Source organism: Chelon labrosus, assembly GCF_963514085.1.
Source record: "Chelon labrosus genome assembly, chromosome: 18".
NCBI classification, from domain to species: Eukaryota; Metazoa; Chordata; class Actinopteri; order Mugiliformes; family Mugilidae; genus Chelon; species Chelon labrosus.
Window position 1 is genome coordinate 13,884,683 of NC_140351.1, and position 14,684 is coordinate 13,899,366.

Genomic DNA, 14,684 nt, shown 5'->3' on the forward strand with positions numbered 1-14,684 from the left:
TTAACAACCACAGCCAAGTGCTGATGTTTTATGATAAGGATACATGGGGTGGCAGTTGGAGGTACAATGGGGGCCTTTGTGGCTCAGGATGCACAGATAGCTGAAAACCAGACAGCTGTGTAATTTGTTAAGTTATTTCCTCTGTGTTATCTCACGTCTTCTGCACCTTAGGGCTCACGGACTAGTGATAATCCCGCACTAAATTTGTTGCTTCTCTAAACACATTAGGGAAGATGCTGTTTACCTACTACAAACATGACACCTGAGAGCATTTGGAAACGTGGAGCGCTTCAGACCTCCCAGAACTCTTTTGTTTGCAGTCATTTGTATTATCCAAACAGCGGCAGGTAATTTAAGTCGGGGAGGCCTTGAAGCTGGAGCTGGATCATTACCTTTGGCCTAAAAACATGTTTGTAAAATGGCAGAAATCACACATAAACGCTATAATTTGATTTTGGAAATACTCCATGAAACAAATTGTGGCAATTATATGTTTTTTTTAAATATTTTTTATCTGCTTAAGGAGGAGTGCAGGTCATCAAAGATGTAAGGAATATGTGATGAACTCAAGACTAATGAAACTCATTTTTATTACTATTTTTTTTCCTTTGTCCCAATTGTTTCAGGTATTTAGAAAAATATCTGTGTGTGTGTGTGTGTGTGTGTGTGTGTGTGTGTGTGTGTGTGTGCATTCCTGTTATGTGATGTGAAGGCTGTTTGGGGGTTTCAGGTGATTGAAAATCAAGAGTGCATAGCCTCATGATAACACTCCCCAAGTGCACGCTGTGAAGTGAAGCATGGTCTGGTCTGTCTGTTGACATGCACAATTGACTTTCTTAGTCACGCCAACGATGGCAGCAGAACACACAAAATACCTCAGCATGTGTGTGTGTGCGTGTGTGTTGTATATTTGTCTGTAGTTAGCTGGAGCCGCGGTTCTCAACCTGGGGTCCGAGCCCTCCTAAAGAAGGTTGCATAGATCACAGAAGGCGTGCTAGGCTTTGTCTTGTCCAAATCAGATATGCACATGTTGTTTTTGGTTCTCACAACAAGCCCCACCTTTGTTACCCAGCTCTTCATCAGTTTCAACAGGTTAGCTAGAAGCTAGCTATAAAAGCACATCCTAATTTTCCTAAGTTACAGTCTGAGCTTCACTATTCTATGAATGAAATCTACATCTTGTGACGAGAAGCTACGAGAGCTAGGGACAGTTTTGGATCTAAACTCATAAACATCACGTGAGCGTGTTTATTTGTGCGAGCTTGCTGGAATCCCGCTTTTCTGCGCAGTTACAGGAAAGGGGAGACTGAATGAAGTTTGGGAAGTTAAACTCCATGTATTTGTTTTTTTACGTCCAGCGAGGAAACAAACACATACAGCGTGGCGCGGTTCAGCCTGCCTTCTGGACCCACTGTGTGTTTTCCATGAGTCAGAGTGGGCGTCATCCAGGCGCGAGGATGCCAGCATCCATAAGCTCTCTCCATCTGTCGCCAACGTCCTCTCCCAGCGCACAGCCTTTCTTTGTTCCTGAGCATCTCGGCAACATAATAACAACAAGCGGTGAGGTAACAAGCGTGTCACATCAAACACTGACGCTCTTTTATTTCAAAGCACGATGAATCTTTACAAACACATTCTGCTGGTGTAAAACTGTCCGTAATTTATGGTTTGACTTCATCTCAAACCTTGTACTTCGTCTTCCCGGCTTTGCTGATGACACAGATATGCTGAAAGGAGAAGAGGTTGGAGAAACAAAACATGAGCGTTTGCGTATTTAATGATAAATCCATAGATTCCTGTGCGGTATGTTTCCATCTGAAAAACCTTTACAATTTTTGAAGGCAAAATATTTGTTTAGGATCGGCCCACACTTCAAGAAATTCCATATACAGTACGTAACAATAAAACCTGCAATAATTTGAGAGCAGTGGATGTAATCTACACAGATATGACACATGCATTAATCTAAGTTTGGGCCGTCTCTGGGGTTCAGCGCATATTTCTTCTGAAGGATGAGGACAGATAAGAGGGGGAGAGGTTTGACTCTGCCTGATAATGAGACCCTAACCTCTGCATTCCACAGGTCGCAGTGATTCAAACTTTCATAATGAACACCACCCCCCCACCCTCAAACATGCCACAGACACACCGTACAGTACAGAGCGCAGTGTACGAAGCCTGGGGAGTCAGGCTTAGTGTTTCACATGAGTCAGGGGTAAAAGTGAGGCCACATCTTTGCGGATATAAAAATGGCAAAGTTCACATAGGTTTGCACTTACTAATGTCAGACCGGCTTGAAAGAAATTGTCAACACAGCGGCAAAGAAGACAGAAGAAAGGTTGAACTTCTGACTCCCAGCGTATAGCTTGATAAGTTTAGACTCCTGCAGCCACTTCTACACCACTATAAGCACTCATACTTGGCTTTACGCTGCTAGAATGCCAGACGACGGCTAGTCAAATGTCTTGAGTTTCAATTTGTTCTTTACACAGCGGCTACTGGAACTGAGCAGCTAGTCAGTGTTGAACAGTCGAGTGGAGTAGATGAATTTTCGTGTTTCTTTTACCAGTGATTCTGAAAGCACCATTTTAACTGATGAACCTTCTGTTGTAAGCTGTCTCCCTGTTGATTGTTCTTTTCATTTTGAACCTGTGTCTATTTCTGAGGTCCGTAGTGTCCAAAAAATCAGCTGGTCCAGATAGTTTGGATCCATTTTTTCTAAAACTGGCTGCTGACTTAATTGCTGAGCCCCTAACAAGTATTTTTAATCTAAGCCTCAGCACAAACAAACTTCCTAAAGTTTGGAAATCTGTGTTTGTCCCCCCACTGCTAAAAGGAGGCAAACCCTCACTCGTTAATAATTACAGGCCTATCTCTAAATTATGTATTTTGGCCAAAGTATTTGAAAAATTGATCTGTGATCAACTGAAGGATTTTTTTTGGAACTGAGGAACATTTTAAATCCACTTCAGTTAGGGTTTTAATAAGCAGCACAGCACTGCTACTGCTGCCCTAAAAGTCCTTAACGATGTGTTTGAGGCATTGGACTCGAAAAAGTTCCGTGTGGCTCTGTTCATTGACCTGTCTAAAGGCATTTGATACTGTGGATCACAATGTTCTGTTCGAAACTCTCTTCAAGAATGGCATCTCCAAACAAGCTGCCTCTTGGTTTGCCGATTATTTGGCACATAGAACACAATGTGTTCAGATGGCTGGAGTTAGCGCCACCTTTCTTGAGGTCACAAAAGGTGTACCTCAAGGCTCAGTCTTAGGACCCATTCTGTTCACAATTTTCATTAATGATCTCTGTGCAAACACATCAAATGCCTTATACCATCTTTATGCGGATGATACTGTAATTTACTGCTGCTCACATTCGATTGCTCAGGCATTTGAATTTTTGCAGTCCACCTTTGATGCAGTGCAGATTTGTTTGGAGAAACTGAAACTGGTTTTAAATGCTGATAAATCCAAACTAATGATTTTTTCAAATTCATCTGTTCCCTTGGAAAATATCCCCACAATCAGAACTGTCCGGGGTGAAACTCTAGAGCTGGTCACCAGCTATAAGTACCTGGGATTCATTATTGATGAGGAGCTTTCATTCAAATTGCATGTTAAAAATTTGATTTCCAAATTAAGGGTGAAGCTCGGTTTCTATTACAGAAACAAAACATGTTTTTCCCTCAGAGCTCGGAAGTTTCTGATGTCAGCTACTTTCTTGCCTATACTTGATTATGGCGATGTTGTATATATGTCAGCTTCAACCAGCTGCCTTCAGTCCTTGACTCCTGTCTATCACTGTGCTCTGAGGTTTATCACTGGTTGTGGCTGCCTCACCCACCACTGTGAACTGTATGCAAAAGCTGGCATGCCTTCCCTGGATATAAGACGCTATACACACTGGATGACTCTAGTTTATAAGGCTCTTCTTGGCTTGGTTCCCACATATTTATGCACTTTTCTTCAGAGAACTAGAAGCCGTTACGCCTTACGATCGAATGACATTCTGCATTTTTCTGCTCCTCGTGTTCGAACTGAAACGGGTAAAAAAGCATTTGTCACTAAACTTTGATTGAAATGTTGCATCAGACAAAAAATAACTCAAATTAGTACAAGAAACAACCCTGAATGTCATGTTACCATAATGTTCTTCACTATTTGAGGTTTGCCTGATACTCTTTTCATTCAAGTAATCATGTGGCAACCTGGTCTCAAAGAGTAGTTTTGGAAAATTGCTTTAAATTTGTGGTTCTTACAGGAATGAAAACATATATGTACGTCCTTTCAGAGAGGTACTACATGCCTAAAATTCCAGCTATGACTATATACTATTACACTGAACTGCGAACCTGGTGCGAAGTTTCTGATCCCAGTCTAATCTACGTAAAAAATGGATACTTCAGTGTTTTCAGTTGCAATATTTCTTAATAAACCAGCTCCTATAGGTAGAACTCAAGTAAACGCAACACTGACTGCTGTCACAGAAACCGGACGCACAGATGTAAGAGATCTGAGCTGCTTTGCCTACATGCAAAGTCTCCTCAGGCAGGGAGGATACCTGTTGGGTGAGGGTTCGGGTTTCAGGGAGAGGAGTGCACCTCTTTGATTTAGTGTGTTTACCCTCCCCTCGCGTCTTTCATCCCTTTCTCTCTCCTCTCCTGAAAGGTCACATGCAGTGTGCGGCGGTGACAGCGAACTCGGGGCTTACGTTTAGGTCCCGGAAGTATTCGTTGTAGTCCAGGGCGTAGCCGACAACAAAGCGGTTGGGAATTTCAAATCCGACGTCTATCAGAGGAAGCACAGGGAGGGATGTCAAAGAGTGTCATGATTTGTGTGCATTTCACATTTAATGCAGGGTATTTTATGTTTTTCTTAGTCTTTTGAAGGTCAAAGAATCTGACCATTAGAGAACTTGCAGAAAATGCAGAGTCAGAATTAATATATATATATATAATAAGTATGTCCTTCCTTAAATCTTGTTCTCACCCTCCTCAGCACAATACGCAAGCCGAGAAACCTTGCGGCGAAACCACATTTCTGCTATATTTTGAGATTTACGGGGGAAGGTTTGTCAGTGCTACTTGAACTTGTTAAGCAGCCACTGAAAAAACACTTTGCGAGCAAACACAGACTATATAGTGTAACTGAGTGCAATTCAGAGCTAATTAATACCATTAAAAGGAGGTGATACTTACAGTCTGTCAGACTTTCAGCCATGTTAGGGACCCTCTTCACCAGCAGCCTGGAACATATGAAACAGTTTGTCTTTTTTATTGTAACAGACAGTTGCCAGTGATATTTCTACAGTATTGTCACAGTACAAAGGAAATTAACTTTCAGCATGTTCATCTCCTGCGACACAAGATAGCTACTGTGGACAAGTGGCATCTCCCTCCCGTGCCCGTCACACGCTTGGCATTTCCCTCGGCGGGGAGAAAACACAGACGAGTGAAAAGCCCGCTCACCCCGCGACCTTGACCATCTTGGGTTGAAAGGTCTCCACATGCTTCAGAAGGGCCTGCATGGTCTTTCCCGTGTCGACGATGGCCTGAGGGAAGGGAAGAGCAAAGGAGGAGGGTTAGCTGGCGAGGGATGAAAGCGGGACATTTGAGGTCAGAAAACTAGTTTTCTATTTTTAAACATTTCAATAGATTGATGAGCTGTGTATCGTTTTTGCTTCATGTCCAGGGTGGGAGATTTCCATTTTTTTTAAATAAGTAAAATTGTTGGTGTAAGATAAAGGTATAGCTTGTGTACTCTAGTTGAGATTTTTTTAAAACAAATAAAGAACAGCTCTTGAACTGCTGTTAAATCAAGCGTATAAAGGCATTTTAAGGAATTAGTTTGGCAAAAATAAACACTCACCTCGACAATGAGCACGCACTTGGTAACATGTAAGAAACAGAGAAACACATGAGTGAGGCGTCACCTTTGAATTTTAATAAGCAAAGTGAAAATAAAGGCCGACTTGTTTCCTTGCGTTTCTGCGAGATGGTATCTATAGCAACAATCTTGGCACTATCTTCAGAGCTGTAACAAAAACACAGACAACTCATTCTCTTCTGCGGAGTAATGAACATCTGTGTCTACAGTGAGGAAAAAGTTCTGACCCTGTTGCAGGGTTTCAAACGAGTTCCTGTTCCCTCGGCCCGGGTGTATGGGACTCTTTGTGAGACCGGCGAGGAGTATCTATGGTTTGGGGAGAGCGATCGGAGAGAATGCAGGCGCCCGGCCAATGTTCCCGCTCTACACCTGAACGCTGTTACATAACACGCAGAGACAATGAGTCCACGGGGACAAGGAAAGAACACACAAACTCGAACATAACCAACCTGTCCGGCCTCATGCTGCAGTAAACATACTGTACAGCCGGACGACTACTGGCACTGGTTAATGGCGTCAAAAAATTCGCTAACATGCTTCCTGTCTCTTTGTTCTAACGTTCATTTCGTGAGTCACAAAGTCAAAATAGGCCCAAAGTTAAGTAGAAGGGAGGAAGTGTATAGTTAGGGGTTTGACTGGCACCTCTGGTTCCCTCGCTCCTCTCTTTCATCCTAATATGATCACGTCACGCTGCAAAAAAACAAGATGGCGACAGCATAATGCCAAATTCATGGTCTCTAAAGGTAGCTACGTCCATCTTTCATTATGCAGACTGTGGTCTCCGTGGCTGATTGGAAAAGTTGGAGGACGACCAAGGGATTCATCCAGTGGGGACCAAAACCTATAAAATTTCACGCCAACCTGAAAGTTAATGAAATATTTCAGTGCAGACCAAGGACTAGCATGCCTACAACCTATTCAGAACAAATTCAGTTTTCATTTCTTTTGGGAACTTAAAGGGAAACTTATGAACTTAAAGGGGAACTACTGTTTTTTACAACCTGGACCTTATTTCTGGCATAAAATACGATCGTTTACAAACCCGTATAACTTTTGTGTAATTTGTAGTCCTTCGGGAGATATTTAGATCTGCGTATATCCATATAGTGGGAGTGACTGGGGCACCGAAACGCAGCCTCTAAATAACGCATTATCTGCCACGAAACTCGTTCATTTCACCAATATTTTGTTATTGTACACTAGTGCTATCATCATCTGTCTGTAGATTGACCTACAGACCCCGGATGATGTCTTCTGACCTGGATAATGTTTCTCTGAGCGCCGCACGCACCCGCGACGGTCGGCTTGTTTACCTGTAATTTGCGACTGCTAGTTTTTTGCAACATGGCTGAATCTTTTTACGATTCTGAGATTGTTTACGAACCATAGCAGTAGCAAATTACAGGTAAAGAAGCCGATAACAAATGGTCAATAACAAAATATTGGTGAAATGAGCAAGTTTCACGGCAGAAAATGCGTTATTTAGGGGCTGCGTTTCGGTGCCCCAGTCACTCCCACTATATGGATATACGCAGATCTAAATATCTCCCGAAGGACTACAAATTACACAAAAGTTATACGGGTGTGTAAACGATCGTATTTTATGCCAGAAATAAGGTCCAGGTTGTAAAAACCAGTAGTTCCCCTTTAAGCAGCAGGTAAAACAGATCTACTCTTTGGTTGTATGTGTTTTCTATGTGTATTTTATGGTTTTTACAACTCTTGCTCAACTTTAGTTGTTTTTTTAAACGTGATTCATAAAGAAAACTGACTTGACAGTAAACATTCACATAATGTCCAATTGAAGAAACAGATCACGTTAATTTCACTCGCAGTTCAGCTGTATTCTGAGCGTTTGATGATTAATGCTGCTCAGTGCCATTAAACTAATGGAAACCACAGAGCGTGTTAATGCTACCAAATGTTTACTTTCACTGAGCTGTCTTCGGGTTGCCATCATCACTTCTCGAATTAAGAGATTCTGAAGCAGCACGCTCTGCTTGGAGCTGTGATTCAACACTTCTCTATGTGGCTGATGACTAATTATCCGTTTATCCATAATATATGAGTCTTTGCGGGAGGTTTGGATTCAACATTTTTGTCAAGAGCGCTGACCTCAGTGATTCATGTTTTGTGTGTAAGGTGCCTGTCAGCCTTTCTGTTTTTATTCCCTCTGACCTTGTTCGTCTATTTTGACAGCTCAGAATTCAGGAACAGTCTGTTTTTTAAGCAAATGCGTGTGGGCATATTTGTGCAGCTGACTTAGTAACATGTCTGTCTTCTTCCTATCTCAAAATATAACGTTGCGATGGGGGGTAATTCCTCATGATGTCCTCTGCGGACTCCTCAGTGCTTCCCGGCAGAGCTCAGCAGGGATGAACAGTCGGTAAATCTGCCTCGAGGGAACACTTGTTTGTCTAAAATGTCTGATTCATTGCCCATTTTAATAAAGTGACACTCAGGAGGGTTGTAGGAGGAGGATGTGTACAGGTGTGGTCTGGTGGGTTTGTATACTTAATACGAATAATGTAACTACACGTCCTGATCTAAGAACTCCGGTCCATATTATTCACCTCCAGACAGCCTTACTGACAGCTCCCTCTTGAGGCTAAGATGCTTTTTCTTTTCTTTTTTTAAGACACACACCTTTCCACGCAGAAAAGACAGGTCTCGGCTTCCTATGATGTGCAGGTCCTCTGTTGATTGGTCATTCTGGAGAGGAGAAGACACAAATTCCAAGTTGTACATGTTTTCATGGTTTTGAGTCCACCATCATTATGTTTCTGAGTTGTTCTTTGGGATTTCTCAGGAACACGTTCTTCAAATTTGACACAAACATTCGCTCTGACTCAAGGAGGTGATTCAGTTTCGTTGGCGTAAGCATGTTCTTTGGCCATTACTCAGTAATTCGTTGGTTTATTTCAACAAAATCTCTCAAAGTCAAAACACTGTTGTCAGTCTTCATCACTTATATTATTTTAGTCCTGACAGCGTCCTGACAAATACAGATGTGACCTGCAACTTGACTAGTCGGCAGATATTTGAGTTACAGTAAAGTCTCAGCATGATTTCAGTCTGGAATACTTCCTCGTCCTATTTCTCTCTCTAGCGTTGCTGTCAAGCTTTAAATATAGTCTCCTCTGCTAATTTGAAGAGCCTCCTCTGTAATAATAATAGGTTTATATGTTGACCTTTCTTCTTTTTCAAACACCCGTTAAAAAGTTAAAAAAAATCACAATCAGAATTTAAAGTAACACATAAAACAGTTTGGTGAATGACACAGTATGTAGTAAAAGTAGGTTTTAAGACACAATATAGTCCAAGGTACATGTTAAGTTAGTTAAATTAGTTGTACTGGAGGTCTAACAGGAAAAAGTCTGGACACTCTTCATCTTCAGCTTCGACCAGGAGATAATTAACAAGGCCTTAACGCAACACAAATACATAAACCTACTTTACAAAGACTATGAGATAAATTCCCTGTCGCATAAACAAAGCCGTGCAGCCTCTGGCCCTGCAGGAAGCTTTGAAGAGCGCCGGCTTTGAAGGTGGCTTCAGTCTGTGACAGATTTATCACTTGGATAAGAGCGGCGGTGGCATGAACAACATCCCAGCCCCGGGGGCAGGTCACGTGACTCCGTCATGACCACTGAGGTTGACTAAAGGCGTCATCGCACAGACACGCTGTCCTCCAGTGTAGTAACAGCGTTATGCAGTCATGTTTGTTGACATCAGTTCTACTAATTCTGCTTATAGCTTTTTCTCCATCTACATGTTGTAAGCTGCTGCACACAACCACCCTGACACAAGTAAAATTAATAAAGATGGAATCATTTTTCTCATGGAGCTCCGTAAACTCTGATATTTCGGTCACTTTGTCCTATTAAAAAGAAAAACTACTTGTGTTTGGCTTTTAAGAACATCATTATAGGTTCTCAGTGTAGTTTAACTCAGTTTTAATCAACTTACGCTCCCCTTGCATGTACTTCTAAGTCTGTGATAGCCAGCTCAGATAAAAGTAAGTCCTCTCCCAGCGGTAGAAAGGAAGTAAAGAAATGGACAGAGGAATATAAATCATTTCCTTTTTGATGTGTGCCGTGCAGGAAAATTGCCTTTGCAAATATTTATATACATTCCAGGGGTTAGATGCTGTCATGGGCTGTTTTTCTTGGCTGTAACAACGATTAACAAGCTGGTAGTGTCACAACCTGAGCTTCACAATTTACAGTATTGTCCTGTAGGTGTCCTGCCTGCCTGAGGGTGATTCTTTTTCTAAATATGAGCAACTGTGACATCTGCTGGCTAGAGCAAAAAGTGTCCTATAATTACACAAGCCATGGTAAAAAAAAAAAGTGTCTTTGATAATCATAGCAGTTATTTGTTAAAGCCCTACATCATGCTCAGTTTGTTTTGCCTACATAATGTGCTGAAGAAACTGGAACCAGTGAATATTTGTTAATTTCACACACTAAAACATAATTTCCCTGGTTTTAAACAGTGTTTTGATGGGATTTAGTCAGAGAGATGGCAGAAAATATGGGGATGACTTGCATCGCGGATCCCTGGCTAGACTTTTTATTACAGTTTTTTAAACGTCTATAACAATACCACAATTTTTTTTTGTTTTGTGTATTAATTTCTTAGCACAGAGGATGTTTTTCTTCCTGTCTGGGTTGCAAAGCAGTTGTAAAATTAACTTGTTAGAGAGTTTACCCACCAGGTAGCTCTTCAAACGGATGAACTCCACCCGCGTCTCCAGGTACTTGTTGGTGTTGCGGCCGAGGATCTTGATGAACTCTACCAGATCCGCGCAGAACTTGTATCCTCCCTTCAGGACACACAGCACCATTATGTGGTTTTCCCCAAAGTCATCCATGATGTATCGGGCCAGACGCTCCGTCCTGCAGGAGGAATCACATCATCAACAAACCCCACCATGACAGTGATCAAAAACTCTCTCGAAAAACTGTGATCGTGTTCTTACCTGTTCATGATGACCCCGTGTGGGATGTAAACACTCTCTATGTCTTCGTGGTAGTGTTCGGGGTAAGTGAACAGGTCCAGACTGTAGCCCGGCCAGTCATCTTTTATCTAGGACAGACAGGTTACTGTTACAGTCCTGGAGTATTGTCCAGGAAACAACATGGAAGGGTTTTTTTTTTTAAGGACTAAATGAAATAAACAGTGATCAGTCATAATATTATGACCACCTGCCTATTATTGTGTGTGTCCCCCATTTTGCTGCCCAGACATCCCTGACCCATCAGGCATGTTTGCGCATAAAATCTTCATTCTAATCTTCAATAAGAATTAGAAAAAATCCTTAAGGGGCACTTGTTTTATTTGCAGCTTCTCAATATTTTTAAAATTCGGATTAAAATATATTAAATTTATTCAAAAATCTAATTGAATTTGAAAGATGGAGACTAAAATAAACAATAATGAAATAAAGATAGTAAAAATAATAATAATAATACAGTTACTTAAGTGTAGAACAATTACTTTAAAACGTGACTTTAAAATTAAGAACCTTTACTTTTTTAAATTATAACAAAATAATAACTTCATCAATTCAGAAAACACTGATAGCAGAGCAAATAATAACCATTATAAGTTCTGTTTCATACACAAAATATTTTGACCTGGCATTAAACATACCACAATTCCTTTCATCCCCGCGTTGTCCATCAGTAGAGCTGCTGCCAAGGTTTCGCTGCAGAAGTTTTAGGATTCACTCTTGGATCCAAGTAGCGGTGACCTTCATTGGAAACAGAAATACTGCTGACCAAAATAACACTTTTTACCTTCCACTAAATCGTACAAAAAAATAAAGGTTTAGGTTGTAAATCCTCGCTGCTGAGTAACATTTCTAATCCTTACTCTTTCGCTGCCTTCTCCTCTTCAGCGACCGCTCACAAAATAGAAAAAAAAGGGAGGTAAAGACACTCAGGAGACGTCCTGGTCAGCCGCATGGTCTGCGGGATCACGCTCGAGTCATTTGTGTAAAAGGAAGGCGTTGTTTTGGTCGCGGAGACTTACATGGTTAATCAGCTTCATGTGATGCTATGCTGGCTTGTGGCCGCATCACAGGCCACTGCGGGGGAATGACAAAAAAATTAACAACAAGTACGGGATTCAGTTTCTGTGCAGTAAATTTTATTGAGTCAGCATGGGACTGATTTTAAAGGACACTCTTTAATGTCAAGAAAATGTATATCCAAAGCCAAAAAGGGAATAAACTTAGGTCATGTTGAGAAGAAAAATGGCCAGTTTTATTTTGAAATTCAGTAAGACTTGGGGGAAAGAATACATTTTATTGGTTCTTCTTGTGGACCTGAGAATGACGATGACCCACAATAAAAATATTTTGTTTGGGCTATAATTGTGACAGATTTTTATAATCTTACATTATTTAATTAATTTACCTGTATTTGCCTGTGATTTCAAGCTGCAGTGCAGGGTATGCGATCTGATATACTATGAAAAACTAAAACTTATGGTTCATGCTTCATTTTTTGGTTCAGCTTCACAGATCCCCGAAAAAGCGGCAAAATAATTTTATTTTTCTCATGTGATACTTAGGCAGACATTCAGCACAGCGACTCTGATCTCTTCCGAGGCCCCAATGTCCTAATTATTGGGTATGTAGATGGTTCTGAATCTCTCAAAAAGGTTGATGTCCTTCTCCAGCTGCTTCATTGCTTCCTCGAGCCGCTCCTTGTGGGCTTTCTTTGACAGCGTGTCGATGAAGAGAGAGAGGCCCTGGTACTCATGATGCAGCTTATCCCAGTTCCTCTTCAGGCCCTGGATGACGGATTCAAGGAAGGAAACCCATCAGTGTCACAAGACAGGCAGGGCGATAATTCAACTGTCAGGATTCAAGGCTGTTGTATAGTAAACAGACATTAATCGGAGGTGTTGTCGACAGTAGAGGAGCACTAAAGAGCTAATTCTCCAGCGTGGGTCAGAAATATTTATATTACTCCTATAAAAGCCTCTTTTTAAACTAGTATAAATACTGACCAGAAACTATGTAAAGAAGTGTTTTTCCTAAAAATATTAAACACATGAAATCATCAAATTCATGTCCTGTCCTCTGCCAGTCGGTCAGATGTCTGTACGATCCCCTGCTGCTGTTTTCAGGGAAAGAGCTGCCATTGTGCAGCCATGTGTTTGAGTACCTCCAGGACGGCTTGTCGCTCCTCGTCCGACAGGCGTTTCATGGCTCCCTGCTCCCGCTGTTCTTTAACAAAGTTGTTGAACTCCTCCTGAGCCCTCCGCTCTTCTTCGCTGCGCTGCTGCAGGTACTCAGGTACTTCACCATAATCCTGCAGGTCGGGAAAGGAATCAGGCACCAAAATATATAATTTCATCACTAAAACGAAACATGAACGTATTCTACGTTTTCACAAGTATGACTTTTTGTTTAGCACTCGAGGCTGTTAGAAAAAATATTATGAGCAGTAGTCTAGGAAATACCTTTTTCATTATGTACTTGGGGACGAGTCCTGAGTTTTCAAGGAGCTGCTTGTGTCCCTTGCGGGTGTCCACACTTGTAGGCTGTGGCTTCCTCGGCACTGCTACAGCCGTCTTCACAAAGTCCCTCTTGGTGTGAATCCCCATTGGTGGGTTGTCAGTCCTTGCAGGAACCGGTGGTTTCCTCACAGTGCAACGGGCGTCTTTCGAGTGCTGCGTTTCTGAAAAATGAAGACGGAAATATAAAGGTAAGAAACTCACCACTCACCACTCAAACAAAAAGCCACATGCAGATGAAACAGTCTAATATAAGAACTCACTGTCAGGCAGTTGGGGCTCTTTTGAGTGCTTCTTGAGGTATTTATCTGGAGATGGCACCTCTACTTTTGCAGGTCCCATCATTCTCATTGCATCTTTGCCTGTCTTGTTCTCAAGGACGACAGCTGGCCTGAACTTGGACACATACCTAATAAGAAAAAACAAACAATCACACCATTTAAACATCTTCTCAGAGGTTTGCGCATAAAATAAAACAGAAAGGAGACAAAGTTATTACTTAGTTTTTACTTTCATAGTGAATTAAAATGATATCAGTCAGTCACAGTAAAACCACAACTTAGTAGTTAGTTAGCTCTAACTTGCAGTAATTTTAAAATAAATTATAAAGTTACTAATAATTTCTTGACTAATATTGCTTTAAGGTTATACAGAAGTTATAAGGCTAGAAGTACTTTAGTTAAACCAGCTGATCTCTTAAGCTAACTAAGTTATCAAGCTAGCTAAGAAAAAACGCAGAATAATTTACCGTGGCGCTTTTTGAATTTGACTCTCTTCCTTTGGAATGAGATTGTAGACGCTTTCTAGTGGGTAAATAACCTCAGACATCTTCAGTAAACTCAAACAAAAGACGGACTACACGTTTAAATGGACACCTTAGGTACACAGTAACGTTAAACGAGGTACACCGCCTGAGCCAGCATTAGCTAAAAATTAGTCTGACAACAAAAATGCCGACTAGTTGCCAGGCAACCAGAGAGCAAATGTTGCATTCTCGTACGGTCGTAAAGTACGTTATTATATCTCTGTCGTATCTAAAAAGGGACTATGTAACACGTACGATATGATTTAAATTAAGTTGTGAAAATCTTCTGTAAACAATTAATTTATGCAGCTAAAAAATACGTGCTCATCTAATAAGTATAATATCAGGACTTTTATACCCGTCGCTTGATTATTACGAGTAATGTCAGCTCCCGTACAAACTATTATCTATATCTATATTGTACGTTTGACTCTGTATGTATGGGTTGCTAATTTACCAT

At 41.2% G+C, this 14,684-nt stretch overlaps 2 protein-coding genes across 2 annotated transcripts; both read right to left on the reverse strand.

The window, feature by feature from the left end:
• Window positions 1-1,679: 1,679 nt before the first annotated feature.
• Window positions 1,680-11,574, reverse strand: prtfdc1a (phosphoribosyl transferase domain containing 1a; the record flags this gene model as incomplete). The annotated part of the gene is made up of 9 exons (XM_084566203.1): window positions 1,680-1,727; window positions 4,712-4,788; window positions 5,199-5,245; window positions 5,469-5,551; window positions 5,869-5,886; window positions 8,533-8,598; window positions 10,604-10,787; window positions 10,871-10,977; window positions 11,545-11,574. 9 exons carry the CDS (start codon window positions 11,572-11,574, stop codon window positions 1,680-1,682), a joined length of 660 nt encoding a protein of 219 aa, XP_084422329.1.
• Window positions 11,575-12,438: 864 nt separating this feature from the next.
• Window positions 12,439-14,436, reverse strand: enkur (enkurin, TRPC channel interacting protein). The gene is made up of 5 exons (XM_084565731.1): window positions 14,168-14,436; window positions 13,683-13,828; window positions 13,366-13,583; window positions 13,068-13,214; window positions 12,439-12,690 (listed from the first exon to the last, which is right to left on the reverse strand). Exons 1-5 carry the CDS (start codon window positions 14,245-14,247, stop codon window positions 12,517-12,519), a joined length of 765 nt encoding a protein of 254 aa, XP_084421857.1. The 5' UTR covers window positions 14,248-14,436; the 3' UTR covers window positions 12,439-12,516.
• Window positions 14,437-14,684: the final 248 nt, after the last annotated feature.

Coding starts and splice junctions, on each gene's coding strand:
- enkur (XM_084565731.1), bottom strand. CDS start 14,247: ATGTCTGAGGTTATTTACCCACTAGAAAGCGTCTACAATCTCATTCCA. Junction 13,829..14,167: donor CAAATTCAAAAAGCGCCACG/GTAAATTATTCT, acceptor TTTTCTTATTAG/GTATGTGTCCAAGTTCAGGC. Junction 13,584..13,682: donor AGAGCCCCAACTGCCTGACA/GTGAGTTCTTAT, acceptor TTCATTTTTCAG/AAACGCAGCACTCGAAAGAC.